We start from the raw sequence: 23,571 nt of genomic DNA on the forward strand, positions 1-23,571 counted from the left end.
ATTAATTCAATTAATCAGTATTTTATTGAGATTTTTCACATCTGGGTACAAAAGTAAAAATGGTCTGTAATTGTCTTATAATTTCCTCACATTGTTTTAGAGGCAAGGTTACATACCAGACTTGTTGAATGGGTGGAGTAGTTTTCTTACTTTTTGACTAACTTTGAAACAGTGTGTTAAGTATTTGAGGTTTGGGAGGGATTACCAAGGGACAGGAGGGAACTTTTGAGGGTGATGCTTATGTTCATTACCTTGAATGTGGTGATGGTTGCAGGGATGTATACATAAGCTAATCTCATCAAACTGTACATTTTAAATATGTGAAGTTTATTGTATGTCAATTATATCTCAATAAACTTAGGTTTGGCCTCTGTACTTGGCTCCAAAATGTGGTGGTAGTGCCCTGACTTCCCATATCAACTAGACCCTGGGAGAGAACCATGCTTTGCCTGCTGCCATTACCTGAAAAAGAACACCAGAAAGGGTTACCATGGGGAGAACAGTAAGATCATTAGATTGTCAGGAAGGACAATTAAGATTGATCTTCCTGTGCTCCTTCACAGTTCAAGTTTCCTCTAGCTAACAACTTCAAAGTTGGTTTGAAAAGGAAGCATGTTACCTCTACAGTGTTGCTTCAGCATGTATTGCCACAGTCATTGGAATTACAGGTGCCAGAATAGTTAACACTGGTTGGTAGTGACAAGAAAAGTGATTTTAGGAGGCTTATAGATTCCTCACACACACAGCCTGTTAGGACACGTGGGGGGAGGGGAGGAAACAGGGCTTTACTTCAGCCTTCCCTGGGGTTCCAGATGAATGTGTCATCATGACTAATGTTCATCCCTCTTATTAACTCTAAATGGGTCTGAAGTCACAACTTTGACATTCTTTAAGAAGGAATTACCAAAGCCAGTCTTTAAGATGGGAATGAAACTTGAAGCAGTAAACAAAAAGAACCCTAATGTGATATGCACTGCAACTATTGCACGTGTTGAAGATAGTTTAAATCACATTTGATGGTTAGAGAAGAGCTCTCTTACATCTCATCTTGTGTAAAGTTGCTAGACACAGCCACTGGCCTTCCAGTTGGTCAAGGATGACATTGCTGAGACAACCACGACAGTGATGTCTGCTGCTTGTGTCTCTGGAAACACAGAGGGAAACTCTAGTGCTCACCAGGATCAGAAGAGAGCCCCAAAGCTGCCCACACTTGCTGATAGGACCCCAGGGGTGGGGTGCTCTGGCAGGCCACACACACCCATGTGAACTGTGCCCTCCAAGATGGACTGTTCATGGATTCCTCCATAGAGGAGATGTGGCTGCTGCTTCCTCTGGTGGAGGGAAGTACTCTGTCCATCTTCCCTCAGTGAAAAACACTTTCTCAAGATAAAAATGACAAATCAGCAAAAGGAGACATATCAGGAAACAACTGCCAAATGACATTCTCAGAAGCCTCCACCTATGCTATTCCTCTCTCTCCTGAGCACCTCACAATAGCACTACTTGCACCAGATGCAGTACTACTCTCTCAGGAGGAAATGACATGCCCACATCCTGAAGAGCAAAGGCTTTCGGGAAAACCTACTAATTCAACCCACTACATTTTACCTTAAACATTTTACCTTTCTAAAGGGATTCTTTTCAGCCCCTATCAGCTACATCAAGCTCATCACCAGCTCTGAACACACTGTCATTGATTTCAACCAAGCATATTTCTCCAGTCAAGAAGTGTAATCAGAGACAAACGTGTCACCTCTTTCTGTTGTTAGTGGGAATGGGGTTCTTGGGGTACAACCTGAACAAGCATTTCAGGGAACCCCCATGGGAAGATGAGATATCTAGAAAGCTTTATTTCTGTGGAATGACATCCCTGGGTGTCCAAAGTCCCATTTCCTTAGTCATAGAAGAAATATACCTGGGGTTTCAGTAAAGCTAAAATCAGAGCCAGTGTCCAGAATTTCCTTTCCACATTGGAGCAGAGTCCAGTACAGCATCAGGCTAGTTGCACTCCATTAGGCCTTTGTGTGGGGGGTTTGGCATGGCTGTGGGCCACATGGGATGATGCCAAGAAGCTAAATGTGAGCCACAAGCTAAGGGTGCCCCGAGGAACCAAGAGCATAAGAGCCTAAGCTTCTTTGTTTAGGGGATTATATATCCCAAATTTCCACACGCTTGCAGTGGCCATGTCCAGTCTGGCCAACCATCTCTGTCCCCAGCTGTGACTGACAGGCAAGTGCCTTTCCTATGTCATCCCAACTTTACTGGGCATGTTTCTTCCTTTTGTCCAGTCCCCTCTCCCCAGTGTTTTACAGGGAACATGCATATAATATCCAACTTTCCCTTTGCTCCCTTCCTGTTATAACTAGTTAAATTACAAAGGTGTCAGGAGGACAATCAGGACTATCTCCAGTGCACTGGATTCCTGTGCTCCTTTCACAGTATTTAACAGTCCAAGATTCCTCTAGCTAACTTCAAAGTTGGTTCGAAAGGGAGGCATGTTACCTCTACGGTGCTGCTTCAGCATGTATTACCTCAGTCATTGGAATTACAGGTGCCAGATTATAGTTAACACTGGATGGTGGTGACAACAGAAATGAGTTTAGGAGGCTTATAGATTTTTCAGACACACAGCCTGTTAGGACATGTGGAGTGGAAAAAAGAGGGCTTTACTTCAGCCCTCCCTGGGGATTCTCCCTGAGGAAGATTGAAGTCCCAGGTTAACACTGGGGCTGACCTCAGAGTACTGAAACAGCTCCACTGAAGCCTGCACTGGTCTGTGGATGAAGAGATACAATCTGTGAAGGCAGCTCCTCAAACTTCGGCACTGCTCGAAAACTCTTCAGTAGACATGAAACTGATGCAGGTTCTGCTGACTGTGGGGTCGATATGATGATGAAATATGTGAGCCTGAAGCTAAGGCTGGCATAAAAGGTAGGTTACCACATCGAAAGACAAGAACTGTCTGTTCAGACTGCATGTACTTCTCAGTTGTACAGATGCCTTCTTAATTGAAAAGTGTGTTTGTTCCCCTGAACAGTCTTCTTTTAGCAGAAGGTTAACCTGAAAATTGTAAAACTAACATTACAATCTAGTTCTCTAAAAACTACTCAAAGTATGAGTATTAGCATACTCAAATTGGTAGTTCTATGTATCTTTTTTATTAAGCAGTTTACCAATATGCTTCATTCAGGAAACTGGAAAAGTTTCAGTTTTGGTAAATATTTACATATGGAACAGCTAATCCTCAAAGAGTAAAGAGCAATTTCTAGAAATCCACAAAAATGTTACCTTAGAAGAACACTTATAGATGTCACTAAATCATGCTTTCTCAACTGGACACTTGACATTTGGGACCAGATCATTCTTTGTTGTGGGGAGTGTTCTGGGCATGGTAGGATGTTTAGCAACATTCTTGGCCTCTACCCAGTGGATGCTGGTAGCACTTCCCCTTTCCCTGTTGTGACAACCAAAAATATTTCCAAACAGATGTCCCTAAGAGGGACATGTGGCACGAGCTGTGCACTTGTCTGGCATAGAAGGACGTCTTGCAAATGTGTGTCTTTTTAGGTTTGGCAGCTATAATCTAACATTGTATAATCTGTATGCATTTACGATTCACTTATATTGTTTTTATAATTATTCTGACTTTTAATTAAGACTTATAGTATAAATACACACACATATTTGGTAACTACATTAGGCAAGTGATTTGTATGGCAAAGTGATAAAACCAGAGTGTAATTTGTGAAAAAGCACTGACTAATGAAGTCATGAAACTGGTTTTTAAATTGGATTTACTCTCAAAGAATGTTTTGGCCTTGAATTTGGTGAGTTTTGAATAAAAAGGCTGACAGAAGCAGATGTTTAGTATTACATACATAAATATTAACACTTTGAGGGGTTCACATAGAATTGTTCTTTAGGTTGCTAAGACTAAAGAAAATTTCCAATTGCTGAGTCAAATAAAGCTACTCGTTTTTTTCACTGCAACTTGACAACTGCACAGATATTGCTCTCAATGACTATTTTTTTAGTATTATGTAATTAGAACATGATATATGTTGAAAAGATATATATTTTTCCAGCTTTATTATTGACAAACACAACTAGCTCGGAACCAAATAAAACTATGAAGGACTGATTACATTGTGACAAATGAGCTTTGGAATTTAAGTTTTGAGTAGGAATTTGTTCTGATGGCACAACAGCAGTGAGAGACATTTTTGGGTTACCCAGATTGAGAGCTTGCAACTGACTATAACCACTTTACACCTTCTGTCATGGAGAAGTCTTGCTCTGAAATATGTCAGCGGAACTAACAAGTATGCTTAGTGACGCAGCAAAACCCAATGTGGTAAATTTAAGATTCTTCCTTTTGTAATGTAATAACATGGATGTTGAGCCATAACTGGTAACTGCACGGTGTGTTAGGATCTTTATGGAGTGGAAACGTTGTGTCAAGAATGTCTGAACTACAAGACAAATTCTTCATGTTTCTGCAAAAGAAGAAGCTAGCTTGGTCCTAATTTTTTTAAGTGTAAACTGGATAGTCAGTCTTGCTCATTTGTCTATCGTCAACATCTTTAATGATGCTTATGTTTCCATGCCAAGAAGCATGGTGACATGTTTTGCCAAGGGATATATGACTAAAGGTCAAAACAAAAGTTAGAAGTTTGGAACAACCGTTTCACAGATTTTTGACATGTTCCACAATTTAACAATGACTATCCTGGAAGTTGGTGATTATCTTAATATTGCCAGTCCGAAAGTTGTAAATATCTTATGAATTTGACAGAATGCTTTAAAGGGTTTTTTTCACTTATAGAAGATCCATATGTAGGAAAATCATGACCCTGCCTTTTATTGAACGGTAATTTTGATAAAAGGTAAGTGAAATATAACTATAACTTTACAAGATAAGTTGTGGAACTAGGTATTGATGGACTGAAAATGAATTTTGAAAATATAGCACCGGCTGTTTTATTTTGGATCAAAGTTAAAAATGAATCATCTTGAACTTGCTGAAACTATTTTAGAATCCCCTCTTATACTGCAATTAATACAACTCTATGAGGCTAGTTTCTCCAATAGTTTTTAAAAAATATTGAAGTCATTTAGATATACCTTCCCCCTTAGAAAACGTTTACATTATAAACCCTAAATTTATATTTGATAAATTAACAAGAAGCACAATTGTGCAATGACAAAAAGTATAGCAGGAATTCTCTGTGTCACCTATATACTTTAAATGAATGTGTATTGATTTATTTTTTGTTTGTTATATTTATTCTAATGTTAATAAAATGCAGTTTCATTGAGCTGTTTTTAATTTTAAAAACTGGGTTTGTATAATGTCATGTCACTCTTCATATCATTTTTCTATGAAATAATTTGTGTAGTATTTTACAGAAATATCAGTCCACAGTAGATAGGAAATTTTTAAAAACACCGTGAAACTGGTCCTTCGCTATGGACACGTCAGAAGCACCAGCTGAGAGGCAAACTGCTTAGCATTACCTCACACAGCTCTCCTCCGCCTTTCTACTTAGGTCAAGTTTCCATCTGTGTTTGTTACAAGGCACCTTGTCTTAATCTTCCGACCATCCCAAGGGATGTCGACATGTTGACAGGACTCTCATAGGTAAAAAGACTATTGAAGGCTCAGGGTGGGTAGAGTTATTGGAATTAGCGAGTCTGAGGCCGGGCGGGGAAGAAACATAGCTGAGTGTCCTGTCCAAGTCTGGGGCTGGGGCTGGAATATCCCGAGAGCAGAGGAAACGCTGGGCTCGGCCCTCGGTTCAGGGCTGAGGGCAGGCCCGGAGTCCCCGTGCCCACATCCAAGCTTTGAGGCCGCAGCTGCCTGCGGAGGACCTGGGCAAAGCTCTCAAGTTCTCTAAGCCACGGCAGCCGTGACCGTCGTTTGTAAAGGGGGGGCAACAACATGTGCCACTGAGCTGATGCGAGGCTTGAGGCTGCCGACCGAAAGCCCCTCACGGGGGCGGGGACGGGGACGGTAACCGCCCTTGTCACGCTACCGTGCAAGGCCTCGGCGCGCTGCCACCAAACAGCCTCCACAGTTTCCGAGGCAGCAAGAACGCTCACCCACAGCTTAGAAACGAGGCCATGCAGGCTCAGAGTCAAACGACCGACGCAGACCCCCGAGCCGAGGCACCTCTCCTGCCCGAAGCCGAGCTCTTTCCTCAGGAACGCTCAGCCTTCCGGGGCACGGCCGCCTGAGGGCGGGAGCGGGTGTTCGCGCCCTGGCCGTCTAGTCCTTACCTTCGGTCCGGCCTAAACCGCCCTCCCTGCGGCTTCTGTCGGGTGGTCGGGCCGTGCCCTCCGCAGCGAGGGACTGAAAACGGTGACACCCTCAGTTCCAGAGAGCCCGCCGCGCCGACTGCGCGTCACTCAGCCGGAGCCCCCCGGGAGGGTCCATAGCCCAGGCCCCACCCTTCTTAACTGTCCTCATCTGAACATCACAAACCTGAGCTCCCTGTTGCGGCCACCACCTCTCCCCGTCCCCGAGTCCCAGAGGCGCTCCAGCCGGACCATCGCAGGCCTGTCAACCGTCCCATTCGTGCTGCCTGCACTAACAGCCCGCGCCCCCTACCCTCTTGCTCGGCTCATCGCCCCAAGTCCACTCTGGATGTAAGTTATTTTAGTCTGCTTTCCAACTGACTAAAAGGGATCGTAAGAGGAGGACACCCCGCTGCACTGGAAATACCCGCTGGCTCCCCCGCAATCACTTTCTACATGTCTAGGTGACAAGCCATGTTCCCAGCTTCTCTCTCTCCCCCACCTCTGCCGCCTCAGGGACCAGGCCTCCCTCCTTAGGGAAGCCCCGTCTCGGAGCAGAGGCTCCTTTCAGCCTCGGGTGGCTGCGGATGTCTGCTTGCCGCAGAGCCGCACGGCAGTTATACGAGTGACTCTGCCCGCAGGGCCGAGACCGGGAGACCCCGCCACCCAAACCGTCCCAACCCCTTCCCAACCGCCACGCCAACGGCCACCAACGGCCAAATTGAAGCCACAGGGCTGGCCCCGCCCCCTCCACTGCTTCCGGACCCCGCCCACTCTATCCAATCACCATGCCCACTGCTGGGCCAGCCCCGCCCCAATTGGCCTATCAACCCCCTCAGGTCACGCCCCCTAGAGCATAGCCCCGCCCCACCCCAGCCCCGCCTTTATTTCCGGGGGTGGTGGGGAGGCGCAGCCTTTCTGGCGGTTGCCTCACCACGTTGATCCAGAGGACGTGGCTTTGAGGCACTTTGCCGCCTGCTTTCCCTCTCTGTCTGCTTGAGAACTGGGAACAGGCTGAGAGAACCCCGAAACTGCCGAACCCACAGGCGCCAGACACTCAAAAGGCCAAGAAAGCCCACGCTGGGGTCCAAGCAGGGGAGGGCCTCCGAATGGTCAAGCACTCAGGCGATTCCTGTGGTTGGTTGAGCAGGCCAACGCGTGAGAGGGGCCTGGGTCCCGCTGTGAGAGGGGCCAACGGGGCCCTGGCCGGAGCTGAGTCCCAGACCAGCGGCCACTCCCAGCGCTGCCGGCTGGGCCAGATGTACTCCGCGCCACCCCTTCCCGCCCTCCCCAAATACTTGTACCATTTAAAGAGTAAACCGATACCTTCGTCCCCTCATAAACATGACTGGGAGTCGTGCCCACGGATCCAGGTCGGGGTGGTGGGGCCGGGAACCCAGGGTATGAAAGGGGCTGAAGGCCTGAGAGACAGATGAGGCAACAAGGCAGCAGAGGCTTTCAGGCGGGGTTCAAGGTCCGGGAATCCAACCGGGACCGAGGCAGGGGCTGCTCCCGGGCTGAGTGCGGCAGCTCCCGGGCAGCCCGGTCCTCGGGAGTCAAGAGGAAGTGCCCAGGGAGAGCCGTAGGTGCTCGCAGAGGGAGCTGGCGGGCGCGAGCTTGGCACACCGTCAGGGAAGACGGGCGAGGCCTCAGCAGCGTCTGCTCCAGAGTGACCAGCGGTGAGGGTGAAGTGACCGCTAGACTGGCATTATGCCCCTGCTGGTAACCTGCTCTTACATGGAGGCAGGAAAAGGCAAGGCAAGGTTGGGTTACAGGATAGTTAGGATGACGTGCTCTCTCGAGGGTGGTTGTGGCTTATTTCAAACCTGGATGCACAGAAACAATGGATAGGGCTTGCTTAAGGCAAAGATAAACCTTTTACTAAAAAATTACACGCCTGGGGTATGACTCCCCACCATGACCTGCCCAGTTAGGAATCTGTGATCAGATCACCCTGTGAGGTTACTTTTTATAGAACCCCTTTTTCCCCCCACATTACCATGGGATCCTACCCTCTAACACAGTGGCTGGCACCTGGTAGTTGCTCAATACATATTTATTGAATAAATGTCTTCAACAGCTTGAAAGTATACTAAGATCTTGTGATTGCTTTCTTTTTCTCCGTTGTTCATTATCTACATATGACCCCTGAGAGCCATTTATGTAATAACTAAAAATCCATCAGGATTATCTTGATTAGTAATTTGCCCTAAAAATGCCCCCGGATGGATTATTTTTAGTCTAAATTGTCCAAAAATAACTTCATTGGTGAGGTCAGTACTTCGATTCAGGAACTAGGTGGCTGTTTCCAAAGGATTTAGACCAATATTCAGATTACTTGTGCTCCCTGTTATTATGTGATGTTGTATGTACGATATTACACTCTGGGCCTCAGCTTCATCCTCTGTAAAATGAGGAATCACACATTTATTCTGCTTGCTGCATGAATCATTATGATAAAATGAGATCATTTCTGTAATAGTACTTTGAAAATTCTAGGACTCTTCCTAAAACTCTAAAACTATAGAAACTTAGTTATTTTTGTTATTTCTTTTCAGTAATTGATTCAGGCTCAGCCTCTCCACCTTATGATTTGTTTACAGTTCACAATACCCATATGGAATGATGAAAATACCCTCCCTTGCTCTCCCCCGTACTGAACTTGATTTCTTCTTAAAGATTTCTTCTTAAAGGTATTTACAGGTGCAATTAATCCTTTATTGTCTCTGCAGGAGCTAAACTCTCTAATACTTTATTTGCATCCTGTATTAGATCTAGCGCAACACACATTTCCTTTATCCAGTTCCCTCTCGATGGCAAGAAAACAAGACTACCTCTGGCGCACTGGATTCCTGTGCTCCTTTCACAGTATTTAACACAGTCCAAGATTCCTCTAGCTAATAATTTCAAAGTTGGTTTGAAAAGGAAGCATGTTACCTCTACAGTGTTGCTTCAGCATGTATGGCCACAGTCATTGGAATTACAGGTGCCAGATTATAGTTAACACTGGATGGTGGTGACAACAGAAATGCTTTTAAGAGGCTTATAGATTCCTCAGACACAGCCTGTTAGGACATGTTGGGGGAAAAAAGAGGGCTTTACTTCAGCCCTCCCTGGGGATTCTCCCTGAGGAAAACTGAAGTCCCAGGTTAACACTGGGGCTGACCTCAGAGTACTGAAACAGGGCTCCACCGCAGCCTCCGCTGGTCTGTGGATGAATCGATAAAATCTGTGAAGGCAGCTCCTCAAATTTTGGCACTGCTCGAAAACTCTTCAGTAGACATGAAACTGATGCAGGTTCTGTTGACTTGGGGTTGATATGATGATGAAATATGCAAGCCTGAAGCTAAGGCCAGCATTAAACAATTTGTGGATTGGAATCCTAGGTATAAAATGTGCCATTCTTCTAGTCAAACAATCTAAAAGCACATGAAACTTGAAGTGTTGGGGCAGAATACTGACCAATGCTTACCTGACAAAACCCATGAGAAAGTTTTCTAATCAGGAATAAGCATTGCATATATATTCCCATTGACAATGGTATATACAGTACCTATATGTTTTTCATAAGCCACACAGAAAACATCCATTTCACTACTTTATAATCTCCCATTGTAAATGAATATATGTATCAGTATCATACTTAGTGTGGTAATTAAGAGCGAGGAAGTGGGAAAAAATATATAGATGTAAAGCCCTTCATTCAAGTTTCACTCTTAAGTGTAAGTCAGCTAACTTCTATAGATGTCTCAATCCAAGGCTGGGAGGGTGAAGGCAGGTCAGGTGGAACATGCTGAGGTCCCAGAGAAAGGGGGGCAGGGAGGAATTACATTGCTTAAACAAGTTAGGACTGGGAGTTTTGTTTGCACGAGTGTGGAGGATGGGGAAGAGGGGTAAAAAGGTCAATGATGGGTTACTTTGGCTCACCATTTAGCAGGCGGGAGAAATGGAAACCAATAAGAATTAGACTGAGACTTGGGTAAAAATAGGTGAACAATTTTTCTTAACAAAAACATCGAAACTTGTGATTATGTACTATGGACCCTGAGAAAGAAGATACCTACTAAAAAGAGCTTCTGGTGGCTAACTGGGCTCAAATAAAATAAATAAATAAATAAATAAATAAATAAATAAATAAATAAATAAAATAACCCTTGAGTCTAGCAGCCATTTCTACACAGGGGCCTCTGTACTGAACTGCCTGCCTGCACTGTTTCTGCGGTCTGAACCAGCACTTATGAAGGAGAAATTCTATTTCAACCACTAGGACTGAGGCTTTCCCCATCCCATCTGCTCTGCACAGCTATATATCCCCATCAGCAGCTTTACCGACGCATTAGAGGGGCTCCATTCTGACCAATTAGGGTACTGCTTTTTGGACCAGTCAAACTTCGAAAATTTGGAGTCCTCATTTCCATGAGGACACACCAATCAAGGACCCAGGACAGTACCTTTGTCTATGTAAGTTAGCTCCCCTATAGCTCTAGGAGGACATTTTCTCTTTCCATTGAAGATTGTGTTTCCCTGGCTGGAGTTGAAACACTGAAGATGTCTTACCAGAGTGGAGCAGACCAGCAAGGAGCTGTGCTGTATCACCATTAAGCTGTTTTGCACTGAATAAAATTTCTTTCTTTACCAAACACCAAATTGGGGGTTCCTGTGGGCATTGAATTGGTGCCAATGACCATTGGTTGACAGTATAAACCCTCTAGAGGAGTTCACCTTCAACCCATTCTTCAAAGAACTTCCACACATAAAGATTTGAAAAACATAAACTCTATTACATATCATCTATTTATCATCTATCTGTCTATCTATTTATCATCTATTATCTGTCTATCCATTTTTTTCTCTCTCTAAACAAGAATTGATAAGGAAATAAAATATTAATAGCTTTTTTATCTTAGTGGGAAAATTGAATATTTTGCATTTTTCTTAAAATGTCAACCAACCTATGTGTATATACCCTCAATTGATATTTTCCCCTTTTATTTGATGTTTCCCCCTCCCTCACTCTTCTTTCTAACAAAATATAAATATCCTTGTCTTTTTCCTAATACCAAGAGCATGGGCATTCCCTTATATAACTTAGTGGCTCATGGAATTTTTCTCCTTCAGTCTTATAATGTCTAATGAAGTAGAACTTAGTATAACATCTTATTAAAAACCCCAAAGCAAGCTAGCTACTAAATAGTTTTTTTAAAAAATTTAAATTTAACTTTTCGTTGTATGCAGGCCTTCACAGATTTGATGAGGTACACCTAATTAAGGAGGGCAATTTTCTTTAATGACTCTACTGATTAAAAAATTTTTTTTAACAAACCAAACTTTTAATTTTCATGACTAATTATCACTTGTACTTGAAACTTGTATTTTAAATCCCTTTAACAGGTTCTAAGCTTTTGTTGCCTAAGGAATAAAAGCTGCAACTCTAATTTCCTAAGGTAAACCATGATTAAGCTACTCCCATGCACATAAGCATGAAACAGATGGCAACAGCACAAATAGAAATAAAAAGTTCGCCCAGCGATTGAGTACCAACTTAGGGTCCAGGAGACCTCAGTTCGATTCCTGGTCAGGGCACATACCCAGGCTGCGGGCTTGATCCCCAGTCAGGGGTGTGCAGGAGGCAGCCGATCAATGATGACTCTCTCATCATTGATGTTTCTCTCTCTCTCCCCTCTCCTTTCCTCTCTCTGAAATCAATAAAGATATATTTTTAAAAAATAAAAGAAAGAAATACAAAGTTCCACCATTCAACACAGTTCATGACAGTTTCTTTAGGGTTCAGTGGAAGAGGGAAAAAACTTCTTTTAAATTGAGGGTCATTTCCTTCCCCGCTATTTTATAATGTTGGTGGTTTTAGTCCATATTTCTTTGCAACTTCTGTCTGGGCATGGACAGCCTCAGGGATTGAATATAGTTGAGCCATCTCAATTTCTTAAAAGCAAGAGGTGAAATTCCCATGTGATTAATGTCCTCCCTTGTCAAAATAATTCTTTTCTTTCTGCTGGTTATGCAGACTGTAAGGAGTGGTAGATGGATGAGATGTACCCCCTTCAGGGCTTCCTGACTCCATTTTAATGAAGTTTCCTCTATTTTCACAGAGTACTGGTCTGTAGTTTTCTTCTAGTGTCTTTGTCTGTTTCAATATTAGCTATTTGATGTTAAATATTGTCTGTCTTTGATTAAGGATGGCCTCATAGAATTAATTAGGAAATGTTCCCTCCTCTTCTATTTTTTAAACCATGTGGTTGATTACAGGAACAGTAGAAATACTAAGAATATAACAGGTTACTGTGCTGACAATAATGATTCCTCAAAAAAGGAGTCATTTCAAATTCTTGCAATCAGATATATTGAATCTATTGTTAATTAAGGAGCACTGATTAAGATTGGGGAAAGACAGTTAAAAGATAAATAATGCAATTAATAAGGAGCTCTTTGCAATGCAAAAGATGCCCTAAGGTAAACCATGATTAATTGCCAGGTGTATGTGATGAACTAATTCAGAAATGGAAAAGAGATCCAGAGACATTGACCTATATTTCAGAAGGAAAGGGCAGGGGAAGAAAGAGATCAACCAAAGAACTTATATGCAATGGCATAAGCCATGGATACAGACAGTAGTGGAGTGAAGGCCTGGGGAGGGGACAGAAAGGGAGGAGGAAGGGGGTCAATGGGGAAAAAAGGGGGCCATTTGTAATAACTTTCAACATTAAATATAAATTTTTAAAAAAGAGATGCCTGTTAGTAGACGTGGTCTAGAAGAGTTCACAGAAAAGAGGGAATTTAGAATTTCACATGCAGAGAAAGGAAAGGAATAAATTATAGTTGGAAAAGTAGAAAAGCAAGAGTAATGAAGTGGGAATGAGCCAAGACATATTCATGGACAGCAAAGAGCCTGTTTGGGCTGGGACAGAGGGTTCAGGGAGGTAAGGAGTTTTAGATGGTTGTCTGAGGCTGTAGACGACTGGGGCTCCGGGGAGGTGAGTTTTAACTTATAGAACCCTCTGAGAGGCTAGAGGGGGTCTAGTGATATGATCAAGGGGGTATGTTAGCAGTGCAAGCTGGCTGCATTGAGCAGAGAGCCCGTAAGCTGAAAGAGACTGACACCAAGGAAGTAGGACAGATAAAGTCAGGAGGGCATGACTTGGTGTGTTTTCTTCACTGCCCTATCCTCAGGGCCAAGAATACTGCCTTTCATATAGTTTGTGCTCAATATTTATTAAATGAATGAAAAAAGACAAACTAGCAAATAGAGTTGGTAATACAAAAAACATTCTGAAAGAAAAACCAGTAGCACTGAGTGATTGGTTGGATATGAGTATCAAGATTATCCTAACATTTCTAACAATGGAAGAATTTATAACCTATTGAGAGAATGATGGTAGGACCAATAAAAATAGGGAAATTCAGATGTGAAGCTAATTGTGTGGGTTAGAGGGGGACAGGATATAGGCAAGGTAAGTTTGAGGTGCTGGGTGATACATCCTAGTGGAAATGTGTAGTAGACAATGGGAACGTATTTTGAAGAAGTCAGGACCATGAATATTAATTTTTGAATCTTTTGTAATACTTTGCACTTAATGTTATATTTTAAAGCTTAGATGTTGATAGGGTCTAAATTGAAGACCGGAAAAATAGGAAAACAAAGCCAACATTAGAAATTCAGTAAGAATCCACATTTAGGGCATTAGAAGTGAAATATATTGAAATTAATCTGAGAAAAACACGCCTGCAAATAAGTCACAGCAAAAAAGGAATTTTAGTATTTAAAGACTATTCTATTCATTATTTAAAAACAAAATATTAACTATTGTAAATAGCGCTGCTATGAACATAGGGGTGAATGTATTCTTTCTGATTGGTGTTTTCCAGATACTTAGGATATATTTCTAGAAATGGGATCACTGGGTCAAATCGCAGTCCTATTTTTAATTTTTTGAGGAACTTCCATACTATTTTCCACAGTGGCTGCACCAGTCTGCATTCCCACCAGCAGTGTACCAGGGTCCCCCTTTCTCCACACCCTCACCAGCACTTGTCATTTGATGATTTGTTGATGGAGCCATTCTGACAGGTGTGAGGTGATACCTCAGTGTGGTTTTAATTTGCATCTCTGATGATTAGTGATGTTGAGCATTTTCTCATGTGTCTCTTGGCCATCTGTGTGTCCTCTTTGGAGAAGCGTCTATTCAGGTCCTTTGCCCATTTTTAAATTGGATTGTTTGTCTTCCTTTTAATAAGTTGTATAAGTTCTTTATACATTTTGGAAATTAACCCCTGATCAGATGTATCATTGGCAAATATGTTCTCCCATACAGTGGGCTCCCTTTTCATTTTGTTGATGGTTTCTTTTGCTGTGCAGAAGCCTTTTATTTTGATGTAGTCCCGTTTGTTTATTTTCTCTCTTGTTTCTCTTGCCCTAGGAGATTTATTGGCAAACATATTGCTATGAGTAATGCCTGAGATTTTGCTGCCTATGGTTTCTTCTAGGATTTTTATGGTTTCACAACTTACATTTAAGTCCTTTATCCATTTCCGGTTTATTCTTGTGTATGGTGTAAGTTGGTGATCTAGTTGCATTTTTTTTTTTTGCATGTACCTGTCCAGTTTTCCCAGCACCGTTTATTGAAGACACTGTCTTTACTCCATTGTATGCTCTGCCTCCTTTGTCAAATATTGAGTGTAATGGCTTGGGTCAACGTCTGGGTCCTCTGTTCTGTTCCATTGATCTATATATGCCTGTCTTTGTGCCAGTACCAGGCTGTTTTGATTATAGTGGCTTTGTGGTATAAGTTGATATCAGGTATTGTGATCCTTCCAACTTTGTTCTTTCTCAAGATTGCTGCAGCTATTCAGGGTCTTTTTTGGTTCTGTGTAAATTTTTGGATTATTTGTTCTAGATCTGTGAAATATGCCATTGGTATTTTAATAGGGATTGCATTGAATCTATAAATTGCTTTGGGTAATATGGGCATTTTAATTATGTTAATTCTACCAATCCCTGAACACAGTATATTCTTCCTCCTGTTTATATCTTCCTCTATTTCTTTTTTCAGTGTCCTGTAGTTTTCTAAGTACAGATCTTTTACCTCCTTGGTTAAGTTTATTACTAAGTATCTTAATTTTTTTGTTGCAATGGTAAATGGGATTTTTTTTTTTTAGTTTCTCTTTCTGAGAGTTCATTATTGGTGTATAAAAATGCCATCAATTTCTGGGTATTAATTTTGTATCCTGCTACATTGCCAAATAAATTTATTAAATCTAGTAGTTTTTTGGTGGAGTCTTTAGGGTTTTCTATATACAATATAATGTCATCTATGAGATCTGGAAACAGCCCAACTGCCCATCAGTAGATGAGTGGATAAAAAAAAGCTGTGGGACATTTGCACCGTGGAATACTATGCAGCTGCATAAAAGAAGAATATCTTACCCTTTGAGACAGCATGAAGGAACCTGGAGAGTATTATGCTAAGTGAAATAAGTCAGTCAGAGAAAGACAAGATCACATAATCTCACTCATTTGTGGAATCTAATGAACAAAATAAAATGATAAAATAGATCAAGACACAGAAGCATGGAACAGACTGATGAATCTCAGAGGGAAAGAGGGGGTGGGGGAGTGGGGATGGGAAGAGATTAACCAAAGAACTTATATGCAGATATGCATAACCCATGGACACAGACAATAGTGTGGTGAAGGCCTGGGGGGTGGTGTGGGTGCAGGGTGAAGTGGGTCAATGAAGAAAGAAAGGGGGGACATCTGTAATACTTTCAACAATAAAGATAAATTTTAAAAAAACAAAACATTAAGAGTGATGGTGACTGATGACCTAAAATGACTGGAAGTATTTCTTAATGATTTAAGATCAGACTGGTAAAGAAAAATATATATAACTAAAGAACTGTATTTTCCTGTGGGAAAGTGCCAACATAGCAATAAACAGTGTCATAGCTAGCCCTGTATTCACTCCATTCAAACTTCACCCCTTCTAAAATTGTCAAGATTCATTCCCTGGCATATTCTCCTGGTTTCTAGATGGGCCTGTTAGAATTGTATTTATTTTTCAAAATTTCCTTCCAGAGTATTTTGAGTCAAATCACACAAGCCCTTGTATCTGTCCTTACCTGTTATTTGTAGAGGTTTAAAATGACTACATTGAAGCCTAACTAGGTTCCTTAGTCAATTAAAAATTCATTTCTCAAAAAAAAAAAAATTTCATTCTTCATCACGTGATAGAGAGTAAATTGGAAAAATCTGAAACACATAGAAATTTCTCAATACTGGCATAAACAGAAATTTCAATTACCTTGGCAGCACCCATTACAGAATATTTTGCTTAATGGAGAGCTGGTCCTTGGCCAAGCGTGTCATGTGAGAGCAGAGAGCAGAGAACATGCCTGTTCCCTGAAAGGATGTTCACAAACTGCTCTGCACGGCTTATCAGCATACTTTGAGGTATCAAATTCAAATGCCTATGTAGAATTTAAATTGGGCCTGCTATTAATAGCTATAGGACCAAAGAGAGAGGGTTTGGGGAAGTCACATTTTTTAATTGATTAGTTTTTATAACTTTATTGAGGTTATGTTAAGTATGCTTTATCTTCTTTTCATGGAATTCTCATTGCTCCAAGCTCTTTGCTGAGCCTTAATCCTTTACTGCTTAAAGCTAACATTGCTGGAGCCTCTAGCATTCTTATACTACTCTCTTGTCCCTTGTCATTGCCTTGGTTGTCAGTCACCTCTTAATAAGTCTTGCTCAGCTGGCTACTCAGACTGTACTCTCCAGTCAGCTTATGATTTCAGATGCACTGCTTTGTCACAACGCTGACTCCACTGATGGAAAACCCTGATGCTTCACAAGCATCGTGTCCTGTTTCCTTCCCACATGCTTGGCTTCTGGGGTCTCCATGATCAGGCCCCAACCACTCAGTTCTCTCTCCACCTACCTCTCCCCAACCTCCCAAGTACTACTTCCACAGTTAGTTTCCTTTCTTTTAGCTTGGTGGCTTAGACCCATGGGTCATGCTCCCACATCCCCTTCTCCAGACCCAAACATCCCTGTGCATGTGAAAGCACTTTGTAAACTGGACCACTTCCCACCAACGTTGCTATTGCGCATTCTGCAAACCCTAGTTACAGCTACCTCTTTAAGCCTTCTCATGGTACAATTAGCCCTTGATTTATAGTGTTCTATGGTGAAAATACATATGCCTCCTGACCCCAGAAATTTTAATAGAGCATTTTATCTATTTGCATCTCAAGATCTGATTTGGATGCTAAAGTAGCACTTAATTTATGAGCCTGTGTTGATCCATGCTTGTTTCATGTTCAGTAGTGTTGGGCATCATCTCTAATTACAATACAACACTTTAGAGATGGTTGTATAGACAGACTATACGGGAAAGTCAATAGTGGATTATATAGATTGGGCTTTAATGTCCAGGTTAAAAAAGAGCAGCCTTTGTTTTCAGGGCCTCTACTACATTAAAAAAAAAAAAAAATTGCTCTGGAGCCTCTGAGGTATTTTTTCTGGGTGAAATACTTCATTCAAGGAGCTGACAAATGCTAATGAAAAGGAAACTGGAAGAATTTGGCTTTCTTCATTGTTATATCCTTTTTACTTTGAAATCTGTGTGACTGCCAACACACCAGCATCCTTTCTTCATCCAGAACAAGTTTTAGCTCCAATAACTTACTTGAGAATAGCTAGCCCGCTTGTATGTCAGGATAAAATGAGAATTATCAGCCTAAGTTACAGCTTCAGAGAAAATGGAAGAAAAACTGGAAAGATGGACAAAAAAAACAGTTAAAAACTAACCACATGCTTCACAGCAAAGAAAACAACAGAATGAAAAGGCAACCTATGGACTGGGAGAAAATTTTGCAAACCACGTACCTCATAAAGGGTTAATATCCAAATTTTATAAGGAACTCTGCAACTCAATAGCAAAAAGCCAAATAATCTGATTTAAAAATGGAAAAAAGGGACTTGAAAAGACATTTTTCTAAAGAAAAAATATAAATGGCCAACAAATATATGAAAAGATACCCAATATAACTGATCATCAGGGATATAAAAATCAAAACCACAATGAGGTATCACCTCAACTTCTTAGGATGGCTCTTAACAAAAACAAGATGATTGTTGGTGAAGATGTGGAGAATTTGGAGCCCTTGTGTGCTGTTGGTGGGAATGTAAAATGGTGTAGCCACTATGGAAAATAATGTGGAGGTCCCTCAAAATTTAAAACTAATTGAAATCAAGAGATCTCAAAGAATATCTGCACTTCTATGTTCATTACAGTATTATTCACAATAGCCAAGATATAAAACAACCTAAATGTCCATCAATGGATGACTAAAGAAAATATATATAACAGAATATTACTCAGCCTTAAAAAATAAGAAAATCCTGCCATATTCAACAATATGGAAAACCTGTAGGGACATTATGTTAGTGAGATAAGCCAGTCATGGGCAAACACTGCATGATTCCATTTATTTGAAGTATCTAAAACAGTCAGACTCATAGAAACAGAAAGTAGAATGGTAATTGCTAGGGTGGGGGTGTGGGGAGGGACAGAGTTGCTTTTCAATGGGTATAGTGTCAGTTATGCAAGCTGCACAAGTTCTAGAGATGTGCTCTGCCCATAGTTAACATTCTGTCTCTAGCAAACAATGTGTATAGTGCACTTAAAACTTTGCTAAGAGGGTAGATCTCATGTTGTGTTCTTACCAGAATAATAATAAAAAAGAAAAATTACCACACATGATTTTCAATGGACTTTGTAGCATAATCTTTTAAGTTGTACATTGTTTATATTTTGAATCATTTGACAGTGAGGGAAGGGGTGTCATAATCTTTTTATGTCCTTGGGGCCTCTCAAGTGGGGTTGCCAGATTTAGCAAATAAAAATATAGGATGTTGTACAGTAGTTAGGACATATACTAAAAACATGTTGGTTGTGTATCTGAAATTCCTATTTAACTGGGTGTCCTCTATTTTATCTGGCAACCTTACTCTAAAGGCCTGGATCTTGCCTTGGTGAGAGAGGTTAAGGGACAAGTAGGAGGCCCAGCAGCGGGAGTGAGAGTCAGGTATTTGATCCGGAGCCCAGGAGCTTTACCCTCATGGAAAGACATCTAAACCCACGTTGCTCTTCTCTGCGCATCAAAGGCCAAAGATGAAAGCAGCGGCTGTTCCCTTGTGGGGATCTTCTAAGAGAGGCTTGTGAATAGGTATTACCATGAAAGGCCCAAACTCTGCTCTAGCTCTATTAGCAAGTGCACAGGGAGAGGGGGAAGGAGGGAGAAGTGGGAGGAGGAAGGAAGGGAGACAAAGTCCTGGCAACTCTACAGTCTGCTCACTCTCCTGGCCTGAATCACTTCCTCACCCAACGTGGTGGACCAAGGTCTAGAATGGCCAAGCTGCCATCTCCTGCTACAGGTGGTTTCCATAGAAATATGAACAGAAAGGCCACCGACAGTGCAGTGCCCCCCCCCCCCCCCCCCCCCCCCCCCCGCCGCCCCGTCCTTGCACCTCCCTCCTTGTGCGTTTTCACTGCTGAGATGCAAATGCTCCTTTCCTAACCCAGCTGCCCAAGTGGCCGCCTCTAGGCTGCAGGAGTCTGCACCCTTAAACTGCCAGGTGCTACGGAACTCAGGCTTCCCCAACAGGCTGCTACCTTCTCTAACAGCTTCATGCAGATATTTAACTGGGAAGGAGGTGCAGATCACCACGAGTTCGGAAACATGAGCAAGGCACCGAAGAGGGGCAGGGAACATGACCATGGCTGCCTCCTTCCTTGTTTATCAAATTAAAATCTCTCACACAAATAGAAAATGAATTTATCATCTTCCATATTGGAAAAGTAGGTCACTGCTAAGAGAGGTAGGGACCTCTTCTCTCTTCAAGTAAGCATTTGAAAAATGAAATCATTTTTCTAAAGATTATTGAATAACAGCCATTTTGACCCCAGCCATGGCCACAGAGCAAAACTAAATACATTTGGAGGGAATCAAATAAGACTTGAGAAATCTGTGTTTAAAACTGCTTAGTTCAATAAAATAATGGATGTGTGGCTTTTAAAATTTCCTTCTTTTGAAATTATACACATTCTCCCAGAAAAAGTAGCTGATTAAGGAAAACTGTCTCATTCCAAGGAGTGAAAATAAAATAACAATGAGAGAAGAGTTAAATAGATGCAATGCCTGTTTTTTTTTTTGTCCTGAAAAATGCTGTTATGTCCTTACTCAACAATGATCTATCTAAAGAAGGTTCTGACTCCCTCCTTTGCTCCCTTTACACCCCCATGACCCCCCCCCCCAGCCTGTTTAAACGCTTCTGTGGCAAACAGCTGGTGCCCTCTGCTGGAGCGTAACCAATAGCATTGCTTCCCTGTTGTAGAAATCAGAACTCAACATTTTGGTAAAGACAGGAAAGTATTCATTTTCTGCTGTAATCTATTATAGTCTATAATGACATTTGATTTTCTGTAAGTTTAAAAAGAAAACCGTGAAATATTGTCAAGTAATTAACAGAATATTCAATGTTCATAAAGATTCATTAAAAGAATTTTAACAAAAAGAAAGCCATGAATTCAATTTACATTTTAAACTATTTAATAGAGGTATTTGTTGTACATGTGGTTTTAGTTTAACATAAACAAAATTTCTCTATGGAAACACTTAACCTGAGTTGGAAATGAAATCTGAAGAAATTTTAATACACAAAAATAATTCTCTTCAAAATATAAGCAATGACAGATTCCCAATTTGAGGAGTTTCCTAAAATTCAGGATTCAGTCCCAGGACAGGAATGAGGGAAAACTCCTTGTAGGTCAAAAGCTCTGCTGAAGTCATAGGATTGTACGTGTGGGCCCTTGATCAGAGTGAGCTTTCTCAAACACCCCCGGAAGGAAGTCTGGCTGCTCAGGCAGTTTTGCTTTACATCAGCTGTTTAGGAAAGAAGAGCAGTCCTGCTTAATTTTGTTACATGACATGGACAGCACAATAAGAACGAAAATAAACTCAACTGGTTTCTACAACAGGATTAGAATAATATTCTTCCACATATGTGGCTTCTGTGATAAGTCAATGAAAACTTTTAATTTTAAGGCATAGTTGTGACTTAAAAAGTCTTAAGAGGTGTTTATTTTATCACCTGTAAATGCATAATTCTAACCCAAAACGGATGAGAGAGAGGATAAGACACATGTGCTTTTCCTTTAAAATGATTTCCCATGCCCAGCCGGGCGTGGCTCAGCGGTTGAGCATCAACCTGGGATCCAGGTGATCAGGGTTCGCTTCCCGGTCAGCGCACATGCCCAGGTTGCGGGCTTGATCAATGACTCATCATTGATGTTTCTGTCTCTCTCTCTCCCTCTCCTTTCCTCTCTCTGAAATCAATAAAGATATATTTTTAAAAAATAAATTAATTAATTAAATAAAATAAAATGATTACCCACTCAAAAATGATTCCTTATAATGGGAGTCATCTAAGATGACTTGCCTCAGTAAACTCAGACAGTTTACATCACATCTAGTGTTCTCCGAGTCTTATCTGATCATCAATTTAGATGTGTACATTATTTTAATTTTCCAAGAATTCCTAGATATTTGTAATAGCCTTTCTAAAATGTAAAGGATTTGTTACCCAAACCATGTATTTTTCTTAATCGCTATTCTGTATGCATCTGAACTAAGACTTCTCCTAGTGACAATGCCCCCTTGAAAGTGAATGAGCAGAGCAGACACCCACACATACCAGGATATCCACCGACATAAATGGGATTGTTGGTGTCCACCGAAGTGGACTGGACGTGTGGACTTTCAGCATGCACGGCGTTCCCATCGACGACCAGCACCACGCGGTGCTTGCTTTTGTTAGCATGCAGTGTGTGCCACTTTCCATCGCAGAGAGTACTGGTAGCTTTGGGCTCGTATGTGGCTGTTATCCTACCAGCACCATTGTTAACATGAAACAAGAGCTAAACAAACAACAGACACAAGCAAATATCTCAGTAAATTTTTCCATATTTAAGGAACACAGTCCATTTATATAAATCACTTGAAGTAGATAAAATCCCAGCATTTTGCCAAAGAGGAGAGCAAACTATGAAAAACACATTCATTTTTAAAAATAGCCTCTTAAAGGATTCAGATGCTATCTTATCCCTGGAATTTCAGAAAGGGCAATGGCCGCCTCCCATGGGAACAAGCTAGGACCACTCTCTTACTTAGAATCTCCTCCTCAAATCAATTCCTCCTTTTCAGTACAGCAGGAGCTGATGGGTGTATACTGGGGGTGTCAGTTCCCAGCAGTTGCTAGCACCTCTGGAGGAACATTTACTAAATCCCTTCTGACAAACTATAGATGCTCTACCACAGCGAGTGGTAACAGAAAATCTGAGACTTGCAAGAGATAGGCGGGAAAAACTGTAAGTTACTGTTGGAAGGTTCTTATGTTGTATGTGAAGGTCTACTCAGTATCATTTCAAGACATTGTGACAAATTAGAGATGTATATATTATACACTCTTGGGCAGCCACTAAAAATGTTTTAAAAGAACAATAAATAAGCCAATAATAGTGGTAAAATACAGAATACATCAGACATTACATTGTTTGTGACTATTACACTTCTGATAACATTTTTCAGGTGTCACATAAAAATGTGCAAGTGGATACACAATTTTTCAAAATTCTCTTGAAGCACAGATGAGGAAAAGGTTGGCTGTAAGCCACAGCATAGAGAGGCAGCCATATGATTAGAGGTGGTTTTGTTTTGACATGAAAATGAGGCGAGACGAAGAGGTGAAGGGCAAGAGGTCAGTGACTTTCTTACACTCTCCACCCTCACTCTAGGATCTCCTTGGGACCAAAACCCTGTGGGGAGTAAGCAGGAAATACTAGAAACAAGCTGTAAGTTTGGAGGAATCTAGAGCATAGAGACTTGCTCCTTGTTTGCCAGGAGGCAGTAAGAGTCAAGCATCTTAGTCCCACAGCAACCTGAGTTGACCACAGTGCAGTGGAAAGAGACCACCGCCCTGACTCCCCAGGTCTTAGGAGTGGCATGGCAGACGACTGCAAGTTCTCATATGGCCCTCTGAAGGACACAGAGGTTGTTGAAGAGGCTCAGTGCCCGTGACAGCTGGCATGGGGAGCCTGATCTGCAACGGACGTGGCCAAATCTCCAGGAACAGCACCCACGCACTGGCAATACAGAGACCTCACACTGCTCCTTATACCAGCCAGGGACAAGTG

The 23,571-nt window shown here is 41.7% G+C and overlaps 1 protein-coding gene across 1 annotated transcript in view; it reads right to left on the reverse strand.

The window, feature by feature from the left end:
* Positions 1-20,734: 20,734 nt before the first annotated feature.
* The window catches only part of LAMA1 (laminin subunit alpha 1), a 134,593-nt gene continuing 131,756 nt past the window's right edge, over positions 20,735-23,571 (reverse strand). Inside the window, exons 62-63 of the mRNA XM_081149847.1 lie at positions 22,074-22,296; positions 20,735-21,262 (exon numbers count right to left, since the gene is read on the reverse strand). Coding sequence (XP_081005973.1) covers positions 21,102-21,262; positions 22,074-22,296 — 384 coding nt within the window. The 3' untranslated portion in view covers positions 20,735-21,101. The remainder of the gene's footprint in view (positions 21,263-22,073; positions 22,297-23,571) is intronic.

This window comes from Miniopterus schreibersii (genome assembly GCF_964146895.1).
Source record: "Miniopterus schreibersii genome assembly, chromosome: 10".
Taxonomy (NCBI): Eukaryota; Metazoa; Chordata; class Mammalia; order Chiroptera; family Miniopteridae; genus Miniopterus; species Miniopterus schreibersii.